The following is a 25,670-nucleotide window of genomic DNA, read 5'->3' as shown; positions in this document are numbered from 1 at the left end:
TAATGTGAAAATGATATTTGCCAATGTATGTTAATTTGCGTCTCTACAAGTCCAGTTGAATTGATGTTACAGCCAGAAAACTAGGTGGCGTAAGCGTGTTGAATAAAATTAAATATTGAACTGTTATTATGTTCCTCCAGCTTCAAGGAAATCGGCAGAAACGAAATATGAAGAGATGGATGGTAAGAAATGCCCATCTTATGACATAGTGAAACACAGGAAGAGAGAATTTAAATATGGTTGAACAAGTCTACCGGATGACTTAAGAGAAGGCGATGAATGTTGCCCTCCAGTACCACCAAAGGCACAGCATAACCTTACCGGGCGACAGTGTGATATTTTCCACAGACTGTGGAATTCCTTCTCGCTTCAACCATAATCTTTTTCGCCTACAATTGTTGTTGTAGGTTATTCACTTTTCATCATTCGTGATCAACCGCTTCAGAAATGGCTCGAGTTTGTTACGATTCTGCAGAGATTCGCAGATAAATGTTTCTGAGTCAGCTTTATGTAGTACCCAAACGTCGAGCTTTTTTCGGTAGCCCCCTTTCTCCAAATGGTTTAACACTGTTTGCCTATGGATATTTATGTCATTGGCGATATCATAACTACTTACATGCCAATTTTGCTTAACTTTTTACAGAATATCATCCACTTTTTCTGTGATTGTTCGCCCACTGTAAGGAGCATTTTGAGCATCGAAATCTCCAGAACGAAAGCGACTGGATGATATTTTGGTTGTGGCTTTTGATAATATTTCGTCCATAAACAGCACAAATTTCTTCACAGGCCTTCGCAACATTTATGTATTCATCGGATTAAATTGTAAAATGTAACGAAGTTTTACGGAAAGTTCCTTTATTTTCACGGCGCAATACTTTACGTTTATTTATAAGAATTCTAATACTTTTTGTACATTACTTGCTTCATTTGTAAGTTGTCAAATAACGTTACAGCTGGCCCACTGCGACTCATATACTCTGAAACTTGGGGCCCTAACGCCATCTCGTACACAAGAGGCTCAATACGTTTTAGAGCTTCTAATATTCGTATAATAGCAAATATGGTGCAAAATGCTTAAAGGAAATTTTGCCCTTTCGTTCCTACTTTGTTTTTTGTAAATCTACCTAATTTATGAACATTGTCATAAGGATAGTAAGTGTCCACAGGAAATTATAATACATGCGTCACAATTATCTTCTCTCCTGGCCTAAAAGGACGCAGAATCATTGTCTAGTTTTAATATACAAACTAATTTGGATATGATTGGATATCGAATAAATGTAGAATGAATTTAAGGTCTAAAATTAGTTGTCATAACTTGTGCTAGGATAGTTCTTATCGAAGTTATTAACATCCCATTCAAAATATAAGAATTAAACAATTAAGCAATCATATCGTAAAAATTATTGCTTACTCGTGAGTAGTAGAAAATGGATCGATCTGGGACAACCTAGGACAACTCACGAGCCCCTGGGAAATTGAGCACCGTACACCGTGAGCCCACGGTCTTTTACGACCTCCATTTTAGGGGTGAATTTATTCCCTTTTATGAGCACACTTTAGGGGGTGTATTCGTTCTCTTTTACGAGCACATTTTAGGGGGTGAACTCGTTCCCTTTTATGAGCATATTTTCCAACCCCTATGTAGTTACGAACACATAGAAGAGCAGATAACACATAACACTACGTAACACACAGCAGAACAGATAACACATAAGAGTACGTAACATAACAAGGGTGTACTCGTTCTCTTTTATGAGCATATTTTTCAAACCCTATTTTAACATAGGAGATAACACATAAGATTACGAACACATAGAAGAGAAGATAACACATAACACTACGTAACATAACAAGGGTGTACTCGTTCTCTTTTATGAGCATATTTTTCAACCCCTATTTTAACATAGGAGATAACACATAAGATTACGAACATATAGAAGAGAAGATAACACATAACACTACCTAACACACAGCAGAACAGATAACACATAAGAGTACGTAACATAACAAGGGTGTACTCGTTCTCTTTTATGAGCATATTTTCAACCCCTATTTTAACATAGGAGATAACACATAAGATTACGAACACATAGAAGAGAAGATAACACATAGCACTATTTTAACATAGCAGAACATAAGAGTACGTAACATAACAAGGGTGGACTCGTTCTCTTTTATGAGCATATTTTCCAACCCTTATTTTAACATAGCATAAGACTACGAACACATAGCAGAGGTGTATTCGTTTTCAACCCTTTAGCATAAGACTATGTAACATAGCAGTTACGAACACATAGTAGAGCAGATAATAAACACAACAACCTCCATTTTAGGGGTGAATTTATTCCCTTTTATGAGCATATTTTCCAACCCCTATTTCAACATGACAGAGACTACGAAACATGGCGGACATAGCACAGGGGGTGTATTCATTTTCTCTACCCCTAATTGAACATAGCAGAAATTACACTGAGACTACGTAACACACAACAACCTCCATTTTAGGGGTGGACCCGTTCTCTTTTATAATTACTTTTCCAACCCCTATTTTACCATAGCAGAAATTACATAAAAAATTTTTTCAACTTCTATTTTAAGACAATGAATACCTATGTAACATAGCGATTCGATACGCTCTTTGAACCGATTTGGATGAAACTCGGCATATGGGGGTTTTCGGACATGCTGATTACGAATATCATACTTATTTTTACCTGGGTCTTATAGTTTATGTGGGATACGCCGTTTGTATGACACTTAAAAACCCAATAACTCGAAAACGAAGCAACGTATTGAGGTGGTGTTTCCACATCTAGCAATAGGTCATCAAGTACTACATGTCCCAAAATTAGTGGTCATCGAGGTCAAAGGTCAAAATACTTAAAACCCAATAACTCGAAAACGGAGCAACATATTGAGGTGCTGTTTCCAAATCTAGTAATAGATCATCAACTACTACAAGTTCCAAAAATAATGACCGTCGAGGTCAAAGGTCAAAATACTTAAAACCTAATAACTCAGAAACGGAGCCACATATTAAGATGCTCTTTCCACATTTAGTATTTGGTCATCAAATACTACAAGTTCCAAAAATAATGACCATCGAGGTCAAAGGTCAAAATACTTAAAACCCAATAACTCGAAAACGAAGCAACGTATTGAGGTGGTGTTTCCACATTTAGCAATAGGTCATCAACTACTACATGTTCCAAAATACTGACCATCGAGGTCAAAGGTCAAAGTACTTAAAACCTAATAACTCGAAAACGGAGCAACATATTGAGGTGCTGTTTCCAAATCTAGTAATAGATCATCAACTACTACAAGTTCCAAAAATAATGACCGTCGAGGTCAAAGGTCAAAATACTTAAAACCTAATAGTTTGTAAACGGAGCCACATATTGAAATGGTGTTTCCACATTTAGTAATACGTCATCAACCAGTGCAAGTTCCAAAATAATGATCATCGAGGTCAAAGGTCAAAATATTTAAACGCAAATAACTCTTAAACAGAGTAACGTATTGAGGTGCTGTTTCCAAATCTAGTAATACGTCATCAACTACTACATGTTCCAAAAGTGCTGACTATCGAGGTCAAAGGTCAAATATTTAAGCTTTAATAACTTTAAACAAAGCCTGTGTGACCTATTCAGTTTTGTACCAAGCAGAGAGAAGTGAAGAAGGAATAAATTTGAGTGGCTTATTTACTTTTGTATTAATGAGAAAGAAATCAAAGGAACACAATTTTATCTAGCACAGACTTTCTGTACCTTTTTGGGCTATTCAAATGGATTAACAGGAAAGAAAGCAAAGATATGCCATATTAACTAGCTATGTATTATTTAAGCAAAACGAAGGGCTACATTTGAGAAAGCGAACATGAACCATTTTACTCAAATTTGGATGGAGTATTTATCTTTGTATGAAACAAAAAAAATGAAGAAGGTTCAATATTTCTATACAATTTTGTACTACCCAAATAAACGAAATTTTATTTTTGTACCAATCACAAGAAAATCAAAGAAGGGTCATTTTATACCTTTTTGTGCTATTCAAATAATAGAGGGAACAAATTTCAGTGGTCTATTTTATTTTTGTACCAATCAGAAGAAAAGCAAAGATATGCCATTTTAACTAGCTGAGAATTTTAAATCATCTTGTATTATTTAAACAAACGAAAGGATAAATTTTGTACCAACGAGAAATGCCATTTTATACCATTTTGTATTACTCCAATAAACGAAGGAATACCAGAAAAAAATAAGTGAAGAATGAATAAAATTTAGGTGGATTATTTTCTTTTGTACCAACTGGAAAAGAGAAGAAGAGCTACTTTAACTAGCTCATTATGTACTGTTTAAACAAACGAAAATTGACCATTATGTAACTTTTGAAATACTGAAATGTTCTATTTTTGTATCAATCAGAAAAACCCGAAGAAGGATCATTTTAACAAGTTCATAATTTCTGTAACGAAAGAATAATTTCGATGTTCTACTTTTTATACCAACGAGAAAAAATGAACTAGCTGAATATTTTATATCATACGAAAGAATAAATTTAAGTGACCTATTCAATTTTGTATCAATGAGAAATACCATTTTAACTGGCTCAGAATTTGAGTGGTCTATTTAGTTTTGTACCAACCTAAGAAGAAGGGCGAAGAAGGACTATTTTATAATTTTATTACTCAAATAAACAATGGAGTATTTAGTTTTGTACCACCGAGAAAAACAAAGAAATTGCACCATTTTGGAGTATTCAAATAAACAAAGGACTTATAATTTGTGTCAACACAAAATCAATTAAACGAAGTAATGCATTTCAGTGAGCTATTTAATTACAAAAACCGAAGCAGGATCATCTTATACCATTTTGTATTATTTCAACAAACAAAGGAATAAATTTATATTAACCAGAAAAAGCAAATAAAGGACCATTTTAACTAGCTGCGAATTTTATATTATTTTAAACTAGTCTAATAAACAAAGGCATAAGTATGAGTGAGCTATTTAGCTTTGTACGAACCAGAAAAAAGTGAAGAAGACCCATTTTAACTAACTGAGAATTTCTGTGCCTTTTTGTACTATTTAAACAAACGATGAGATAAATTTGAGTGACCTGTTTTTGTACTAACCAGAAAAATCGAAGGTCAAAGTACTAACAAGAAAAATCGAATACCTTTATACTAGCCCAATGAACGAAAGAACAAATTTGGGTGTTCTACTTTTTTATACCAAACAAAGAAGAACCATTTTAACTTGCTGAGTATTTTATACCATTTTGTACTACTCAAATAAACGAAAGAAAAAGCGAAAAGAGTCCTTTTTAACTAGCGCAGAATTTCTGTAACGTAAAAATTAATTTGGATGGAGTAACAAGAAAGAAAGCAAAGATATGCCATATTAACTATTTAAATAAACGAAGGGATAAATTTAAGTGATCTATTCCATTTTGTACCAAGGAGAAATGCCATTTTTATCTAGCTTAGAATTTCTAGTGCATGTTGTATTATTTAAACAAAACGAAGAGCTAAATTTGAGAAAGCGGACATGAACCATTTTCTCAAATTTGGATGGAGTATTTAGCTTTGTATGAACCAGAAAAAAGTGAAGAAGGACCATTTTAACTAACTCAGATCTTTATACCATTTTGTACTACTTTTTGTACCAATAAGAAGAAAATCAAAGAATGGTCATTTTAACTAGCCAAGCAGAAAAAAAGGAAAAAATTAACACTTTGTACTAATCAAGTAAACGAAGGTATAAATTTGTACTAACCAGAAAAGGAGAAGAAGGATCAGCATTCTATACTTTTTGTGCCATTTATTGGGGTGTCCTATTTCCTTTTATACCAACGAGAACCATTTTTAACTGGCTTAGAATTTTATGCCTTTTTGTAAAATTTGTATCAAACCGAAAAAAGCAATACCATTTTAAAGGAAATACCATTTTAAATAGCTCAGCATGTTACAGCTTTTTGTGTTTTTGGTCTACCCAATTTCTTGACCATGTTGTACTATTTAAACAAACGAAGGAATAAATTTGTGTGACCTATTCACTTTTATAGCAAGCAGAAAAAGGAAAGAATAAATTTGAGTGGCTTAAGCAAAGAAGGTCAATTTATACCTTTTTGTGCTATTAAATTTGAGTGGCCTATTGAAGAATGAATAAATTTTGTTTGCAATTAAAAAAGCGGAGAAGGTCTACTTTCTGTACAAACCAGAGAAAAACAAAGAAAGACCATATTCTGCTACTCAAACGAAGGAAGGAATAAATTTGTCTAACCTATTCACTTTTATAGCAAAGCCCTTTTTAGTTTTATACCAACCATGAAGGTCCATTATACCATTTTGTATTACTCTATTTCATTTTTGTAACAATTAGAAGAAAACAGCTCAGAATTTTATACCTTTGTGGTGTTATACTGGTCTCAATTTTTCTGGTCATTAACTACATATTTGAACGTAAGATTTAACCAACCAGAGTTGCGTTATACATTGAATTTTAACTTAATTCTTTAGAACAGACTACATAGCAATTAGCGTTATTAAGAGACTAAAACGTTCTAAAGAATTAAGTACAGAAAGTCTGCGCTAGATAAAATTGTGTTCCTTTGATTTCTTTCTCATTAATACAAATGTAAATAAGCCACTCAAATTTATTCCTTCTTCACTTCTCTCTGCTTGGTACAAAACTGAATAGGTCACACAGGCTTTGTTTAAAGTTATTAAAGCTTAAATATTTGACCTTTGACCTCGATAGTCAGCACTTTTGGAACATGTAATAGTTGATGACGTATTACTAGACTTGGAAACAGCACCTCAATACGTTACTCTGTTTAAGAGTTATTTGCGTTTAAATATTTTGACCTTTGACCTCGATGATCATTATTTTGGAACTTGCACTGGTTGATGACCAATTACTAAATGTGGAAACACCATTTCAATATGTGGCTCCGTTTACAAACTATTAGGTTTTAAGTATTTTGACCTTTGACCTCGACGGTCATTATTTTGGAACTTGTAGTAGTTGATGATCTATTGCTAAATGTGGAAACAGCACCTCAATATGTTGCTCCGTTTTCGAGTTATTAGGTTTTAAGTACTTTGACCTTTGACCTCGATGGTCATTATTTTGGAACTTGTAGTAGTTGATGATCTATTACTAGATTTGGAAACAGCACCTCAATACGTTGCTCCGTTTTCGAGTTATTAGGTTTTAAGTACTTTGACCTTTGATCTCGATGGTCAGTAATTTGGAACATGTAGTAGTTGATGACCTATTGCTAAATGTGGAAACACCACCTCAATACGTTGCTTCGTTTTCGAGTTATTGGGTTTTAAGTATTTTGACCTTTGACCTCGATGGTCATTATTTTTGGAACTTGTAGTATTTGATGACCAAATACTAAATGTGGAAAGAGCATCTCAATATGTGGCTCCGTTTCTGAGTTATTAGGTTTTAAGTATTTTGACCTTTGACCTCGATGGTCACTATTTTAGAACTTGCACTAGTTGATGACCTATTACTAGATTTGGAAACAGCACCTCAATACGTTGCTTCGTTTTCGAGTTATTGGGTTTTAAGTATTTTGACCTTTGACCTCGATGGTCATTATTTTTGGAACTTGTAGTATTTGATGACCAAATACTAAATGTGGAAAGAGCATCTAAATATGTGGCTCCGTTTCTGAGTTATTAGATTTTAAGTATTTTGACCTTTGACCTCGATGGTCACTATTTTGGAACTTGCACTAGTTGATGACCTATTGCTAGATTTGGAAACAGCACCTCAATACGTTGCTTCGTTTTCGAGTTATTGGGTTTTAAGTATTTTGACCTTTGACCTCGATGACCACTAATTTTGGGATATGTAGTACCTGATGACCTATTGCTAGATGTGGAAACACCACCTCATTACGTTGCTTCGTTTTCGAGTTATTGGGTTTTTAAGTGTCATACAAACGGCGTATCCCACATAAACTATAAGACCCAGGTAAAAATAAGTGTCATATTCGTAATCAGCATGTCCGAAAACCCCCATATGCCGAGTTTCATCCAAATCGGTTCAAAGAGCGTATCGAATCGCTATGTTACATAGGTATTCATTGTCTTAAAATAGGGGTTGAAAAAATTTTTTATGTAATTTCTGCTATGGTAAAATAGGGGTTGGAAAAGTAATTATAAAAGAGAACGAGTCCACCCCTAAAATGGAGGTTGTTGTGTGTTACGTAGTCTCAGTGTAATTTCTGCTATGTTCAATTAGGGGTGGAGAAAATGAATACACCCCCTGTGCTATGTCCGCCTGTTTTGTAGTCTCTGTTATGTTGAAATAGGGGTTGGAAAATATGCTTATAAAAGGGAATAAATTCACCCCTAAAATGGAGGTTGTTGTGTTTATTATCTGCTCTACTATGTGTTCGTAACTGCTATGTTACATAGTCTTATGCTAAAGGGTTGAAAACGAATACACCTCTGCTATGTGTTCGTAGTCTTATGCTATGTTAAAATAAGGGTTGGAAAATTTGCTCATAAAAGAGAACGAGTCCACCCTTGTTATGTTACGTACTCTTATGTTCTGCTATGTTAAAATAGTGCTATGTGTTATCTTCTCTTCTATGTGTTCGTAATCTTATGTGTTATCTCCTATGTTAAAATAGGGGTTGAAAAATATGCTCATAAAAGAAAACGAGTACAACCTTGTTATATTACGTACTCTTATGTGTTATCTGTTCTGCTGTGTGTTACGTAGTGTTATGTGTTATCTTCTCTTCTATATGTTCGTAATCTTATGTGTTATCTCCTATGTTAAAATAGGGGTTGAAAAATATGCTCATAAAAGAGAACGAGTACACCCTTGTTATGTTACGTAGTGTTATGTGTTATCTTCTCTTCTATGTGTTCGTAATCTTATGTGTTATCTCCTATGTTAAAATAGGGTTTGAAAAATATGCTCATAAAAGAGAACGAGTACACCCTTGTTATGTTACGTACTCTTATGTGTTATCTGTTCTGCTGTGTGTTACGTAGTGTTATGTGTTATCTGCTCTTCTATGTGTTCGTAATTAACATAGGGGTTGGAAAATATGCTCATAAAAGGGAACGAGTTCACCCCCTAAAATGTGCTCGTAAAAGAGAACGAATACACCCCCTAAAAAGTGCTCATAAAAGGGAATAAATTCGCCCCTAAAATGGTAGTTTTAAATCTTTGTTTAGCGTACTGAAAAATCCCGTTAAAACTCAACAGCTTAAAAACAGCACGCACTGTGAAACCTGTTCCTGTTGTCAGTTTACTAGTGTAAGTTCAGATGTGGTGACACTAATTTCACTGTTCAGACAACAGACAACAAAAAAATTACTCGTGAATATATTTTTTGTCCATTGTTTACCCGTAAGAATAGTAGTGCCTGTCACAAGAAATTCGTAATAATTTCTTCTTCACTGTAGCGATGTGTGATCAACTGTCTGTTGAATCTTGATAGAGTGTAGGTCTGTAGGTCAATCTTTTTGATTGCTTGGTTCATCTGCGTACTTTAATTTAACACTGTCAAATATTCTTCTTATGGTTAGCTCACTGCAATTTTAACCTTAATATCTATTGGATCTGAGACCCGATTGTGATTTGAAGTAGACTTTCTTCATACATTTGACACTTGAATCATTTCGCGATCCGTCTTCTTCCGATCTGATACAACTCCGTCTCGAATTCTCTTCACTCTTCCTCAATACTTCTACCACTACTTCTCTCATCTCCTGCGGAGAGGTAATATTTGTCCTGTCTCTTAGCGTTCTATGTGGCTTCAGTTCGCATACGTACATGCCTAGATCTGCTTCTGGGATCGCTCTGTTGTTTTAAAAGGAAATTTAGCCACTTCACTCCAACCTTGGCGTTTGAAAACCTGCCTTGAATGAGCTCCCTCATAACTATGTGGATAGTGTGCGCACTTTTGGAGCAGGACACCCTGATTTGATTCCCGGTAGGAGGTCATGTTCAGATCCCATGTTAAACTGTAGGTCAACGGTCTCATATAGCCTTACTGCTCAAAGGGACACAAAACTCTAATCAAATCCAATATTTTGAGGTTTAGGTATCCTAGTCATAGCAATAATCAAATATTTATTAGAAATCTAGACATCAATAATTCCTACACCAATATTCATGAACATTCTATTTATGATGAAATGAAAAGAATTGAGTTTCAGAGAATGATTTTAATGTTTGTAAGTTATGTTTATTCGTGTGATTAGAAATGTTCCATTTACCATATGACTAGCCATTGGCCCATATGAAGTGAGTACAGACCTTATTTTTACGCTGTAGACTTATTGATGATTGTATAGTATAAATCCTGTAGATAAAACACCTCAGTATTCGTAACTATCACTTTAATTTTCTGGTCGGCTCCAAGTTGGATACGAAGTAGTCCTCTTATTATAGTCTAACGTCGCAATGCCACGATTTAGAGAATCCAAGACATTTTGTACTTCGACTAATGGTGAGGTACTTGTGGTGAAAATAATACGTACGTGTACCTAATAGAATATATTCGTATCATCATGTTCGTGAATCCATGAAGTTACACTATGACATTGTGTAAGGCAGTTGAATTCTGTACGTGAAAACAAATTCAATGACAGAATTATAAAGCAGTTGTTTTTACAAGTAAAGAGTCCTTAAGCTAATCATAAATGAGTTTTGAAATATTTAGTTTTCTTTCACCATCCTTTGCAAGTCATTTTGAAGAGTAATGAACTAGAAGTACAATCATGGACAAAAGTTTAGTAAATGAGTTTAACGTAGTTCGTGACAATATTATAACAAATATAGTGCAGACTTTTTAAAGGAAATGTAACCACTTCGCTCCAACATCGACCTTCGATAACCAAGAAAACTACACCAATCTCCGAATCACAAAAGCATTCTTTGGTTCCCTCCATACGGATATAATTTGTGGCGTCTGTTGTGATATTAAAGTCAAAACAAGTGAGTTGTATTTCGTATCGTGAAACTTCGATAGACTTCCAAATTATGGGGACTCAATATTAACATCAGAAGTAATAATACTATCACTTTCGGTTGCAACAGGAGGATAAGGTCAGAGATGGAACCTGTTCTTCAAATTCTGAATCCATATGAAAAATATTTCTCATTACTTATTATTGTTTCCGCTCTAAGAGAATGAGAATTATAAAATCGAAAGTTGGAACAGATTTCTACAGTTCCTGTTTTGATCTGAAAAGGTAAGGATAGAGATAGAACGTTTTCTTGCGATACTGAAACCATGTCGAAAAACTGCTCCTTGCTATCTATTAACATTTGTTATTGCATTGCGATTAGTGATAAAACTGGAAATAGTAATCTATGCATTTCTCAGTTTAAATGAATGGACAGAGTTGAAGAAAACGAGTTCTTAAAACTCTGAGTCCATATCAAAAGACATTTCTCTTACCGTTTTTGCTCTATGACGATCAATATTGAAACTCCGAAATTGTAATAAATTTTTACCACTTCCCGTTTAAATAGAGATATAAGAAAGATCTCGGAAACCTATTCTTGGGACGCTGAGTCCACTACACAAAATCATACCTTGCTACCTATTACCGTTTTTTGCTCTATAATGGTCATCGTTGAAAACGAAACTTATTAATTTCAAAACCATTTCCAGTTTGAGAAGAAGATTAAGAAAGGACACTGAGTCAACATAAAATTTCTCGCTGTATCTTATAGTTTTTCCTTGTATCATAGTTTGGAAGTTCGACAAGGAAACCGATCCTCCTGTCGAGTGCTAAGTGCAACTTAAATTGTTTTCCTCAGCCAATAACATATCATTTATGTTACGTTTTTTTTTTTTTTTTTTTTTGCGTCGTTTGTCTTTAAAATTAGATAAATTTTCTTTTAATTTTAAGAGAACACGTAGATCTACATGTTGAGTTGATTTCGAGTTTAACGTCCCTCTCAGCAGTGAGGCTATATGAGACAGGACCTACTGATTAACGTGGAATCCGAACAACATGAACTCCCGCCGGGAATCGAACCGGGGTCTCCCACGCCAAAGGCGCATACGCTAACCGCTTAGATGTAGATCTACATGAAATATTATATATATATATATATATATATATATATATATAGAGAGAGAGAGAGAGAAAGAGAGAGAATTCAACTTCGTATATTTAAAACAAAGGAACAAAGCGCAATATATTTTAGGAGCTGCTGCTTACCTTTATTTTATTTTAATTTTAAGAGTACTACGTAGACCTACATGAAGTTTGATGACAGAAAACAGAGTGGGTCTGAGCTAATTACAGATTTATTTCGTATTTACTGACTATTCTCCAAATAATAATTTATAGCTCGTTATCTGTTCCACGATATGTAAACTATTTTATCCTAATCTCAGAGCTCACAACGTGGTATACGCAGTAGACACCTTAGGATTCAATGAAGCTTATTTAAAAAAAAAAAAAAAAAAAGAAAAGAAAAGAAATTTGTGTTAAATATACACAGTAACATATCTTTTGTTCCTTACGTTCTACTTGCAGTACATACTAATTTATATACAAGTCCTTGAGTATTTCATTTATTTTGTAAAGAAAATCTTCAAATATAGCCTGAATAATCATTTTCACTGCAATAAATAGCAAAAATTAACAATAATAATCATTATGATAGAAATAACACTATCAAAAAATAAAAACATAAATAAATATACAATTCACTGCTTTAAACGATGTTGTATAGCAGAATAATGTACCATTTCATAATTATATATATCCGTAGGAATATGAGTTAATTAATTTTATAGAGTCGGATTCGGAACATACAAAAATTACTATTTATAATATCTTGTTTTCCAGTTGAATTCGATTTATGTGACGAAACTGGTATGATGAAGCAGGTAAATGACGTTGCATCTTGGACTAATGCACTTGATGTACTTCCGAAAAGAGGAGTGTACTATATAGTACAATTGGAAAGTATGTACTCGTATAAAGCCAACAACAATGTGCTAAATTTAAAAATTACTGGAGAATTTAAAAATTTTGAAAAGTATTTACACTCTTGAGCAGAATTATACAAGGATAGCTAGAGTTTCGTCAAATCTTTAACTATTTTTATTTTTTCCTGCATGGACATTACCTTAAAAATGTGATTGTTTAACAAAGTAGTGTTGTTTTTAATACTTCCTCCCTTAAAATTACGAATTTCTGATTTTTTTTAAAAAATTAACAAATTTGGAATATTTTATTACCATAAGAAAAAGAAAACAAAGATTAAGAACGAAAGCAATATTAATATTAAGAAAATAGTTAACAGTTTGAATTAAACTATAATTTATAACAATATTTAATTGTTAAATTGAAGTCTGATTTATTATTTATTTAGTCTCTATATTATTGTAATGTCGATTGCTTTACAAGATGAATTCGTTTTGAAGTACAGTATTGATTTAACTGCAATTTATGCTTTAATTACGGCATTTAATGATTTGCTTCTACGGCTTGTTATGACTTTTTACGAATTATTTTTGGTCCGTATCAGCGTTAATTTTGCCTACCTCTAAGCCTTAATTTCACACGAGGAGAACATGGCAGCTCTTAAGAATGTAGTGTGTTACTGTCGTAAATTTCAATGCTTTACTTTGTTGTAAATGTTTCCTACTTTTATGTTAAATATTGCTCATATTATTCCAAACCCAGTTGTTCTTGTGAATGTTTGAGGTATTTATCATTATGATTTCAACTGTTAATGATTTATCTTGTCAAAATTTAGGTTGACATTTATCCATATTCACATGAATATACTGTAAGTTTTGTCTTTCTCCGCTAGAGATACATTAGGATATACTAATAGGAATTATCGTTAATGAACGAATCGACACAATCAAACCTTAATGAATTTTAATGTTTTAAATCACTTCAAGGCCTAATCACTATGATATAAATATATTTCCCGAAACTACTATTATCTATGATTGGTGCAAATAGTTGTAGATTGTTTTGAATGTCAATAGATAGTAGAATAATGGCGTTTCAGAAACATTTAGATCTAGTAGCACACTAGACAATAATGTCGTCTATCCTCAAAATTTTCTGCAATTGAAACTAGGGTTTGTACAGAAGTTTGAAAATAATGAACAAACCATCACAAGGGAATTTTTGATATCTTGAAACCGTTCAGAAGTATCAGTATTACTGTCAATAAAGCTACCGATACTACCGTGATTTCATTACACTAGTAAATGTTATTTACCGACAGTTACGTCAAAATATTCCACTTAATGAATGATAATAATTGTGAAAAATATAAAATGAAAAGTTTTATGAAGTGAGGAAAAGAATGCTCTTTATGAATTCTTCAATGATTATTGTAATTTTTAGTGACTTAACTCCAGCGACTTAACTTTAGTGTTTATAAGTGTATTTTATTGATAAATCGTACGTTTTACGAACTTTACTTTGAAACAAAAGCAGCTTCCAAGCAAACTATAGTCTATCGTCTTCAAGTATTGGAAATCCAATTCCATATACGAGGAAATCCAATACATATACGTATACAGTGAAACCTCTCTAAAGCCGACAGATGTGGGGAATCAAAAATTGTCCGCTATAGAGAGGTGTTCGCCTTAGAGCGGTCTCAATATTTTCTTACGTAAACTAGTAAACAAGGTAATTTACAATTGGAGAAAAATATTTTGTATGAACCATGTATTTACGAATATTACAAAAATGTTACTGTACCTGCATTATCCTAAGCCATCCAATATTCTATGTTCGAGGCACAACATGGAAATAAGATGTTATAGTTCTCTGCACTTTATACTTATTAATACTTACTACGTTTTCAGTATGTTGCTTTAATTTGCGTAGTAATTGCAGTCCAGTAGTGTCTTTTTGAGACAATATGCGTACCCGGGGGCAAAAAATATTAAACTTGTCTTCTGCTTGATTAGAGATTCCAGCGGGACAGTAGGATGACGTGTAATCCCAAAGGGCGGGCAACTGTCAATCACTTTTGCGTCTAAAACAGATTGGGTGGGAGTCGAATGCAGGCAAAGGACATGAAAGTATTATTAAACAGAGACGCTTCGTCTGGGTTTCTGAACAAACAGTTGAAGAGGCAAAATGTCAGAATGCTTCCTTGGTGACACATGTATGAATTATTAAAAATGTATTTTTACTGTGCTTTTCAACTTGTTTCTAGAGAAAGTGTCGTAACACGGAGGTAAATAGCAGGGCCGTGCTGGGATACTAATGAGGGCGGTGGACAAGTCTACTAAAAGGGCGCCCATACAAACGGGAATATATATATATATATATATATATATATTGAAAGAAAGTATAGTTGCCTCTCTATATCAAAATCACCACCAGATTTGTTTTAGTATTAACGTAAATAGCTAATTTGTGGAAACCTTGAATCGAAATCTTCTTTACTAGAGAAAAACTTTTTAGTTCCTGTAGTAACATTTCTGTTAAATAAAAAGAAGCTAAATGTATCAACAACTTAATATAGCTCTATGGCCTATGGACACAAGAGGTTCAGTGCTGCATTTACCAAAGCTATCCATTGATTTCCGTCCTTAGCCTACTGGATCCAGTTTCTACTTTATATTTCAATCTCTGCAAGAACCATTTTAATATTGTCCTCCCATCTGCGCCTCGGTCTTCCTAATTTTCGTTTTCCTATTTGGATTTCCAGTTCGACCTTTGAAACCGTTTCTAATTTCTTCCATTCTGGCTACATAACCTGCCCGTTTGAGCCTCCTAGACTTGATGACCCTAACAATGTTTTTGTAAACGGTATAAAATTATGCAGTTCATCGTTATGGAGTTTCCGCCATTCCCCATTCCCGTTCCTCTTGGAGTTCGAATATTGGTTTCGTTTAAGAATCTAGTTTTCAAATACTAACAGTCTGTGATTTTCCCCCAGAGTCAGTGACAATGTTTCGCAACCATACAGCACAACAGGCATGATTATCGTCTTATATTTTAAGCTACAAATTCCTCAACAGAATTGGCGACAACAAAAGATTTTTAACTGACTAATAACTCGAAATCCCTGCTTTCAGTTGACATCAAATTTTTTTGTGATTATGGTTTTGGTCTGTTAATAATGATTCTAGACATTTGAAAGTATTCACTTTGTCAATAGAAAATATTATTTAGTATTTTAACGCATCCATAAAATGCAGTATTACGATCCCGACAAACTTCCATTTATTTAGTTTTCTCTGCATTTACTTTTAAACCCTTATGTCTGTAAGCATTAAGTACGATTTCTCCATTCCTTTCTATTGTTCTATCATCCCCTACTAAATTTACATCATAAGCATACGCCATAACCTGGTAAATACAATTCAGCTCTAGGATCTGATTCCTGTCTTTGATTTTCCTTATAGTGTTCTCCAGAACAAAGTTAAATAATAATGGCGACAACGCATCTTCTTCTTTCAGGCCATTCTCAACGTGAAAGCTCGTGAACAAGAATTTCTCTACTTGAACCTTAGTTTGGGATTTATTTAAACATATCTTAATTAATCTACCTTTTTCGGTATTGCAAATTCTGTAAGCATGTTGTACAATGTTTCCCTCCTACCTTAGTCTAAAGTCAATAACTGATGTGCCAGAATATTGTATTCCCATTTCTTTTCAAGTATTTATTGAATAATAAATATCTGGTCGATAGTTGATCAATTTTACCTACATCCGCTCTGATAATCTCCAATAATTTCATCTGCGTATGGAGTCAATTTTGCTGATTGAATGTTTCAGAAAATTTATTTTATGTTAACAGAAGAGAAATGCCTCAATAATTATTAAACCAGTGTTGTTGCTTTTCTTCTGAACTGGAACAATGATTGATTCTTTTCACTCTTGTGGTAATTCCTCCTTGTTCCAGATAAGGAGAATGAGTTTGCGTATTTTGCTCTACAATTCCCCACCCCAGCTAAAATTAAGTCAACCAGAATTTCGTCTATACCCAGAGATGTGTGTTTCTTTAATTTTTCAATAGTGATTTCTATTTCTGTCCGGTTATTTTCTGGAATATACGGTTATGCTGTATGCATTTCACTTTCTCCACGCACATTAGTTTTTGGCTATGTGCTAAGCAAATCGTCAAAGAAATCTTTCCATCTATTTAAAATGCTATCCTGATCAGTGAGAACTGTTCTTTAGCTTTCTTTAATATATATGCACGGCATTGATAGCCTTTTTAAAGTCCGTTGATGCATTTATACATGTCCGGAAGTTATTTTTTCTATTATCTTCAAGTTAATTTTAGCTTTCAAAAATCGCGTTTCTTTGTTCTAAAAGTTTTGGAAGTTTTCCGCCAGATGACAGTGAAATTTTATGTAGTGATTTCGTTCGGATTTTGTAGCCAACGCTGTTTCTTCTGTTTTCTCTTCTCTGCTACTTTAGTGCATTCCTCGTTGAACCATGCTTTGTGACTACGTATTTCTGCCTGTCCAAATATTTCTTTTGTTGAAATCTTAACGTTTTCTGTAATTTCAACCAAGTATCCTGAACACTAGTGCACTCCGAATATTCTAAAACCGAGAATCTGTTCGACACTTCAATCTGGCTCCCCTCTCACCTGACTCTCCTCTAATTTCTTTAAATTAAACCGCTCAGTTTTCAGATATTGAATATTTCCTTTATTCAACGATAGTCTCTCTCTTATTATCATAATCAACTCCTCTGAACGACCGAACATCAGTTGTGCTAGACTGTTTTCTTCTCTCTACTAAAACGTGATCGATTTGATTATGATTTTTCCGTCTGGTGAGGTCCAAGTATATTTATGAACGTCGCGATATGGGAATTTTGTAATCATCACGATAAAATTTCTGGATGTTACAAAGTTCACGAGTCTAACGCCGTTGTCACAACCTTCCTTATGCAGACATTTATTCCCTATAATCGGTTTGAAAATACCCCCTCGTCCTACCTTCGCATTGAAACCCCCTAACAGAATTTTCATATGATATTGCAGGAGATGATCAAATACCCGTTCTATTCTTTCGTAAAAACTTTTTTTTATTGTCATCCTTATTTTCTGTTGGGGCATGTACATTTGAAACAATAATATTACATCACCGACCCTTAAGAAAAGTAAAATAAAAACCAACATTAACAAATTCAACCCATGTAATTGCTGATATTACGTATTCGTTTGTGAACGAAAAGCCCTGATCCTAGTTGGTAATTTTTAATTCCTTCTCCATAAAAGAACGTAAAATTTCCCGACTTGACTCCTCCATTTTCTTGTCATCTAACTTCCTGATATTCCATTAGTTCCATCTTCTATTTTTAAACTCATTCATTACACATTTTAACGCGCCTGCCCTATAGAAACTTCTTATTTTCCATGTTCCAATTCTCTTGTCGATTTTACTTTGCTGAGTTCGTGCCAAGTTATCAGTTCTGATCCGAGGATTCTGCGAATATATCTGAACAAGCCTTTTTTCCATAGGATGAATTGTTAGCCCAACACCAAATCCCCAAGCTGGAGGATCGCCCCTTGTCTCTTCGCGACTGCTTATTGAGTATATTCGCAGCTAAACTCTATATCCCAGAGGCCTTCTCCTCGATCCACAACCTGAGTACGCGCCGTGCCGTGGTGACAGGAAGACCACAATCTACGGAAATTAATATAGCTATATTTTAGAATTACAATAGGTACTGACTATCCGAACACTGATTTAAAACACACAGGAACAATCAATATGCTCGGATATATGGACGCATATTAAGACTGTGAAAGCTTCGATGCCGTAAAAATCGTAAATTAGGGACTAGTGTCAGTGTAGTATTTCATGAATGCATCATACGTTTGACTATCCGAACTATTCTTGATGTATCACATTGTTTCGTTTTATAGCTACATAACTTTATAATATTTTTGTAAGTGATTATACTCTTTAGCTGTTCTCTGCCAATAGCAACTGTATGAATTGTAAAGGGCGCCTTGTATTCTTCACAGTTTCTTTATTAACAATGATTATATGAATTTACTATATAAAGCTGGTACACAGGATAACTAAAACCACTCATCTATAATGTGATGTTTCGTAGGGCGCCTTATGTAAAAGGCGCACTGTACCTTTCACGGGTTCTTTACCAATAGTACCGGTAACTATGTATTTATTGTACAGAACTGTAATATACAGAAGAGTAAATAAAATCGTTCATCTTTGATGTGGACTCGCAAGGGCGCCTAATGTAAAGGGCGCACTGCACCTTTCACGGGTTCTTTACCAATAAAACTGTAAGAATTTATTACTAAAAACTTGTAACTTTATCTATACTGTTTATGTTTCGGAGGGCGCACCGGGACACGTCCCGGTGTCCCGGTGGGCCAGCACGGGCCTGGTAAATAGTACCTATAAAAGAGAGAAAAGACTGTCCGTGTCCGCACTAGAGAGTGTCCGCTTTACAGAGGTTTGCCAATATGTTTTTTTTTCCCCTATTACAGTGTTTGGGGATTACAAAATATGTCCGTTACGGGAGGTGTTCGCTTTATAGAGGTGTCCGTTAGTAGAGGTTTCGCTGTATAAATTTGTCAGGGATTCATATTCTGAGAAATATTGTAGCCAGCTAGCATAGTTGTGTGGTATTAATTGCAATCAATTAAAAAGTAATGACAACGTACATTAAAAAGTAGGAAAAGTAATCGCAATTAAGAAAACTCTGTTAAGAATAGTTGTATTTATATTAATCCCTGGGCAATAGTTTTTCTTTGACCTTATAATTATATATTTAAATTGTAATTTATATGAATGCAGTGTAATTATGTCATTTCGGTTAATAATCTTATTATTGTAAGTTTTATTGTGACTTATTGTAATAGATTGTTACTATAGAATATTTAATAAATTATAGTCAAAATTTTTTATTAAAATGTTACATAATTCAATACAAATTGATAATCCATATATTGCATTCATATATTCTGGACTCTGGTTAGAAGAGTACAGAAGTTTCTTCGGAAAGTTAAAAATTCTAATTAAATTATCTTATCTTACTGTTCGTGATATCTGTAGGTTAGTATGTCAGAGTAAATATAGGTAAGAAATTTAATCACAGGTAGACGACAAGGGCGCCCATTAGGGAGGAACAAGGTGGGGCGCTCGTCCCCCCTAGAAGAAATTGTACTTCGGAATATCGAAAACTCAATTGAATTTTTAGAATAGTTACAACAAAATTTGAAACTATATTTGAAATGTCGCTTATACTTGCCCCCCCCCCCTTGGAAACCACAACATGAGCGCCCTTGGTAGATGATATACAGCATATCTCCCTACGTTGTTGAGGGGCCCATTGATTGTTTAATTGTTGAGGGGCCGCATATCGGCCCATTGATTGTTTAATTTTAACTTGGTTTGAATAATTAAAATTTGATCATAAAATTCAATATCTTTTTCTTGATCGTGATTAGCACTATAGTTGACTGATCGAAAACACTGGAATGACGAGGTAAAATAAATAAATAAATAAATAAATAAATAAATAAATAAAGAACTATGCATGCATTTGAATCTAGTCTAAGAATAGTGTTTGATATTATTTTACAATTTATTTCATAAATCACAATTGTTTTATTATTATTCCCTTTAGCCTATAGGATACACCATATTTTACAGACTATAAGACATCTTAATTTTTAAGCAATTTTAAAGCAATTTTGTGATAACGGGGCGGGAGGGAGACAATGTTAGCAAGCTTGTGAATCCTCACAACTCATGTTCGTCACATCGATTCACTGCTGCTGCCAGTTGAATCCAATGTTCCAGATGGAGATAGGTTTCTTGCGGGATGAATATATGGCCCTTTTTAAGACTGGCGGGAATTTTGAATCTAACACTGAACATTTTTATATTAATTTCGAGTATAAGACACACCTGAATTTTGGAAGCAATTTTTCGAAGAAGAAAGGACATCTTATAGTCAGTAAAATACAGTAACCATGGGCTGTTAAACATAAATTGTTCTTACTTTCGTTTACGTGTTTTGATTCATTACAGGAGATGGTGATGGGAATATTACAAGCTATACCCCTTTCTTATCAAAAAGCGCTAAGGGTTATATTGAAATCTGTGCAAAGATTAGTCGTAGGGCTATTTCTCCCAAAAGGCCAGGCAGCAGGGTTCGTAGAATTATGTTTTATCATTTCAATATAGTGTACTAACTTCAAGCTTAAATACTCTTTGCATTAGATTAAAATGTAAATTCTCATATTTGAATTTTCTACTAGTTCTTGTGTATGCAAAATACTGTGTTTATTGTCATTATTGAATAGCAAGATAATAGCTTAGCTTTGTTTCTTTATGCTATTATGTCAACTTTAATGGACATTTGTATTCTGTTATTAAACAGAGTACGATAAAAGGGAAGTACAAATGCATAGAATTATTCATTTTGTGTAGAATGTGGTAAATAATATGCTATTTAATATTCTAATAAAATTATTTTTATTATCAGAAATTAATAGTTGGGTAAAAAGTCATGGCAACCAAGTGATATTTCGACAATATGTTAAAAATTCCTCTTCCTCACCTCTCTCCTACCCACACACACTCTCTCTCCAAAAAAGCTAAAATTCTCATTTTTATTTCTCTTAAAATCAGACGGGTGTCGTCCGGTCCCAGGACTCGTTCTACCCTTGAGAAACATCCCAAGAATCTCACTTTGACGACACAGCTTTCTTTGAATACTTTTCAAATTAAGCACCCGTAAAATCAGTATCTAAAATGACGAGTAATGTTGACTTACGCAACTTTGCCATCCAACCCCTTGTGTAACGAAACAGTATGTTAACAAAAACAATGCACAACAGTAAATGAACGAAAAAATAAGTAATATAAAACAAGGTGGCAACATCAATGCAAACAAAAACATGAATTAAGGAAGGCGTACTGGGACATTATGCATCATCATTATTGTCACAGTACACGTCATCATCATCATCATCTTCATGCTGGTCACTGTCCTTTAAAGACAAGAAGTAGTGATGATGGATAGGTGGTGGTATAAGTGGCAACAAGTCAATTACGTTCTTCTTCTTTAGTTTGCTGAAGCCTCGAGGCAATTTGTAAAGTAGTTCTTGTCAAATGTTGTCTGACTTACGCCACTGTGCCGTGCAGGGTCATCGTGAATTCGAATTTGCGACGTTCTTTGTGCTACTATCTCTTGGCTTATTTTTAACTCTGAGATACGCAACTTTGCCATCCAACAGCTTATGGTTTCAAGTTTATGGAAAAGACTTAATGTCATTTTTGAAAGAAAGAAAAAAAAAAGTTACGCCATCCTACGCCTCATATGTAGTTTGTCTAACTGGTAGATTATAGACTGGTATTATTACCAATTGTGGTGATTTTGAACATACTTTAACTTTAGAGTATATGGCACCAAAAAAGGTCATACTTGCCTTATTATTACTTTATTATTAACGTTCTAATAGTGTAAACATCATTTTGGGACATTATGTATAATAAATATAATATGACAATGTTGCATTGTTGGAGAATGAGTCTACGTATATGTTACTTTTCTTAGTTGTTTAAAATACATCTAGAATATAATTTTTATGATATAATAATATCCTCATGTATAATATCCTCATGTATAATATTTGGAAATACACACTTGAATGGGAAAATATCTTTAGCAGTACGCGAAAAAAGGTTAAAGATCACTGGTTCATGCAATGAAGTTTCTAAAATTATTACATGATAAGACAAAATTAGTATATTACATTGTCTATTTGTATTTAAATACCTTCTACTTTCGAAGGATTGATAGTGGGAACAAGTTTAGTAATATTTATGTTCTGCAGACGCTAAACAAAGACGTATTGGATGAGCTCTGGTCTTGGTCTGTTCTGGTCGTTTATAAGGTTATATCAAGTGAACAATTCATCTTCTCTTATAACGAAAATCTTAAATATGATAAGTTTCAGCTTAAAATGTTGCTGTTCTAGAAATATATTTTATATAAAATTTAATACATATATATATCTAAAGTATTTCTTTTCTTTCGAAAACAGGTAACCAGAGGTAGAAAATAATCATCTTGTTTCGTGTGTGTACTTGAAGAAATAACTTGTGGTTTGCTTCAAAATTTGGTTCATTATATTGACTATTTAATATTTATATTTTTATATATTCACCTCAGAGAACATTTAGAATAAAGAACAAAGTTCATTGTAAGTTCCTACCAACATTTGTTGAAGAGTAATATTCGGGAGAAATTCATAGAAAAATTAAAACTGTGAACTCTAAAAGTGTTCTTTTAATAAATATTTTAATAACTGCAGTTACTGTAAGCATTTTTAAATATCCTTTACATTGTTCCATACATACTACTATTTTCTCTATCTTTGATAGATTATTTCTAAGTGACAGGAAGTGGTTCAAAAAGAGGGATATTAAGACGAAATATAAAACAATTGAATAAGCACTTCTGTGATATATAATCATGTCCCTCCAGAGAAATGAAGGAAGTATCCTATCCACAATTCACTGGTAAATTGAATAAGAATTGCTAGGAATAGGTATAGAAGGTTGGCTGTTGTGTACTGCCATCTGGAATTTCGTCTTGTTACTCTGTTATATTTAACAAAGCTGGTTCTGAAAGCATGCTAAATTTAATCTACATTGATCTGATGTGTATTATTTTGGAGTTTCGCCTTTTTTTTTACTTTTTAAAAAAGTTTCATTTTAATATGTTCCTTATGTATGATTAAATGTAACTTCTTTAATATTGCGGCCGAATATTGTCAGCCTTGATCACAAAGATTGAAATTTTCTTTGACATTTTAAGGACATAAGAATTGTACTGTAAAAGATATTGTAATCCAGTGTTTGATGAGGTTAAGTTTAGATATTCAGCGTTTCTAACTACTACCATTATTTTTATCAGTTAACGAAATTAATTTTTCGCTATACTTAAAAAAATCTAGAATTTATTTCCGTTTCCCCTAGAAACAAAAAAAAAAAAAAAAAGCTCAAATTAAAGATAGTTTTCAGAGTATGCTGGGGACACCAAAATAAATGTCTTACAAAAATCCAGCTTGTTCGGAATTTCTTCGAAGTTTTACCCTCTTTTGTCTAATTTTCATGTCTAATTTTGTCTATTTTTTTAAAATTAAAACCCAATATTAATTTGTCGAGAAAATAATCTTAGATGATAACCCATTAACAAATTATTTTGTTTAAGTTTTGAAAGAATTCATCTTAAAATCCCATAAGAATTTAAAGGAAGTTATTCTTGGATAATTACACAACTACTCCACAATTTTCTTAAAGCCTTGCAAAAAAATCTTAAGATTCCAAAAGAACTTACCGAAAAAATATCCTTAAATGGTGATATAACTAAATCATTATTTTACTTAAGCATTGTAAGAAGACTTGTTGAAATCCATAAGAATTTGCCCAGAAGATATTCTTAAATGATTCATTAACTTGTTTAAGCTTTGCAAAACTCTTGTTAGAATCCTATAAGAATTTACCCAGAAAATATCCTTAGATGATTCATTAACTTGTTTAAGATTTGTAATACTCTTGTTAAAATACTATAAGAATTTACCCAGAAGATATCCTTAGATGATCCATTAACTTGTTTAAGATTTGTAAAACTCTTGTTAAAATCCTATAAAAATTTACCCAGAAGATATCCTTAGATGATCCATTAACTTGTTTAAGATTTGTAAAACTTGTTAAAATCCTATAAGAATTTACCCAGAGAATATCTTTAGATGATTCATTAACTTGTTTAGGATTTATAAAACTCTTGTTAAAATCCTATAAGAATTTACCTCAGATATTCTTAGATGATGACATAATTAATATATTAATTTGTTTAAGTCTGGTAAAAAAATCTTGTAAAAAATCATAAAATTTGCACAGGAGGTATCTTTAGATAATGAAATAATTAATCCATTATTTTGTTTAAGTTTTGTAAAAAATTTTATTAAAATCCCATAAGAATTTATCAAAAAAATATTCTTAGACAGTGGCAGCTAATGTTAGTTTTGCAGCGTTGCGCAACGAGCAAAGTATTTCAAGAAAAAAATATTATTAGCAGTAGTTGTAAAGAACAGGAAAAACTTACTTTCTAATACTCCCATATATACTTTAAATACATATTTTTTTACTTCTATAACTGTAACATCCGATAAGCAGTTTCAAAAAAAGAAAAACAATCCATCACAGAGTCTCTAATTTATATTGCGCTGCATCGAGCATACAACGACCAGATTTCTAGAGTGAGGCAATTGGAGCAATGTTAAGTCTCCTATATCACAAGTTAAAGGCTCTGGTCGTTGCAATGCTTCTGCAACAACACGGCACGGTTTCCAGCGAACGAGAAGGTTTCTCGCGTTAAATAAGATTTCTAAATTTTATCTCACTACCAATTACAAATGGAATTTATTTTTATGCATTCATATTTTTAAATTACGAGCCTATACTGAAGGAAACCAATATAATGACAATTTCAAAAATGATTGCAGAATTACAAAATAGAAAAGAAAATATGTAATAATGTAGAAAACAAATAAATACGCATTTCAAGTTAATTAGTAGCTTATATAGATAATGAAGGCTTCTTCTACAGTAATTTGTGAACCAAATATTAATAAGTCAATATATAGAATCCC

At 33.2% G+C, this 25,670-nt stretch overlaps 1 protein-coding gene across 2 annotated transcripts in view; it reads left to right on the top strand.

The window, feature by feature from the left end:
• The window catches only part of LOC145662189 (uncharacterized protein CXorf65 homolog), a 38,468-nt gene extending 15,142 nt beyond the window's left edge, over positions 1 to 23,326 (top strand). For both annotated transcript variants that reach the window (XM_081727520.1, XM_081727521.1), the window contains exons 3-5: positions 12,866 to 12,985; positions 21,037 to 21,158; positions 23,058 to 23,326. In XM_081727520.1, coding sequence (XP_081583646.1) covers positions 12,866 to 12,985; positions 21,037 to 21,158; positions 23,058 to 23,078 — 263 coding nt within the window. In that variant the 3' untranslated portion in view covers positions 23,079 to 23,326. The remainder of the gene's footprint in view (positions 1 to 12,865; positions 12,986 to 21,036; positions 21,159 to 23,057) is intronic.
• Positions 23,327 to 25,670: the final 2,344 nt, after the last annotated feature.

Source organism: Thermobia domestica, chromosome 10 (genome assembly GCF_964235325.1).
Source record: "Thermobia domestica chromosome 10, izTheDome1.hap1.1, whole genome shotgun sequence".
Classification (NCBI taxonomy): domain Eukaryota; kingdom Metazoa; phylum Arthropoda; class Insecta; order Zygentoma; family Lepismatidae; genus Thermobia; species Thermobia domestica.
This window is presented reverse-complemented; position numbering and strand designations above follow the sequence as displayed.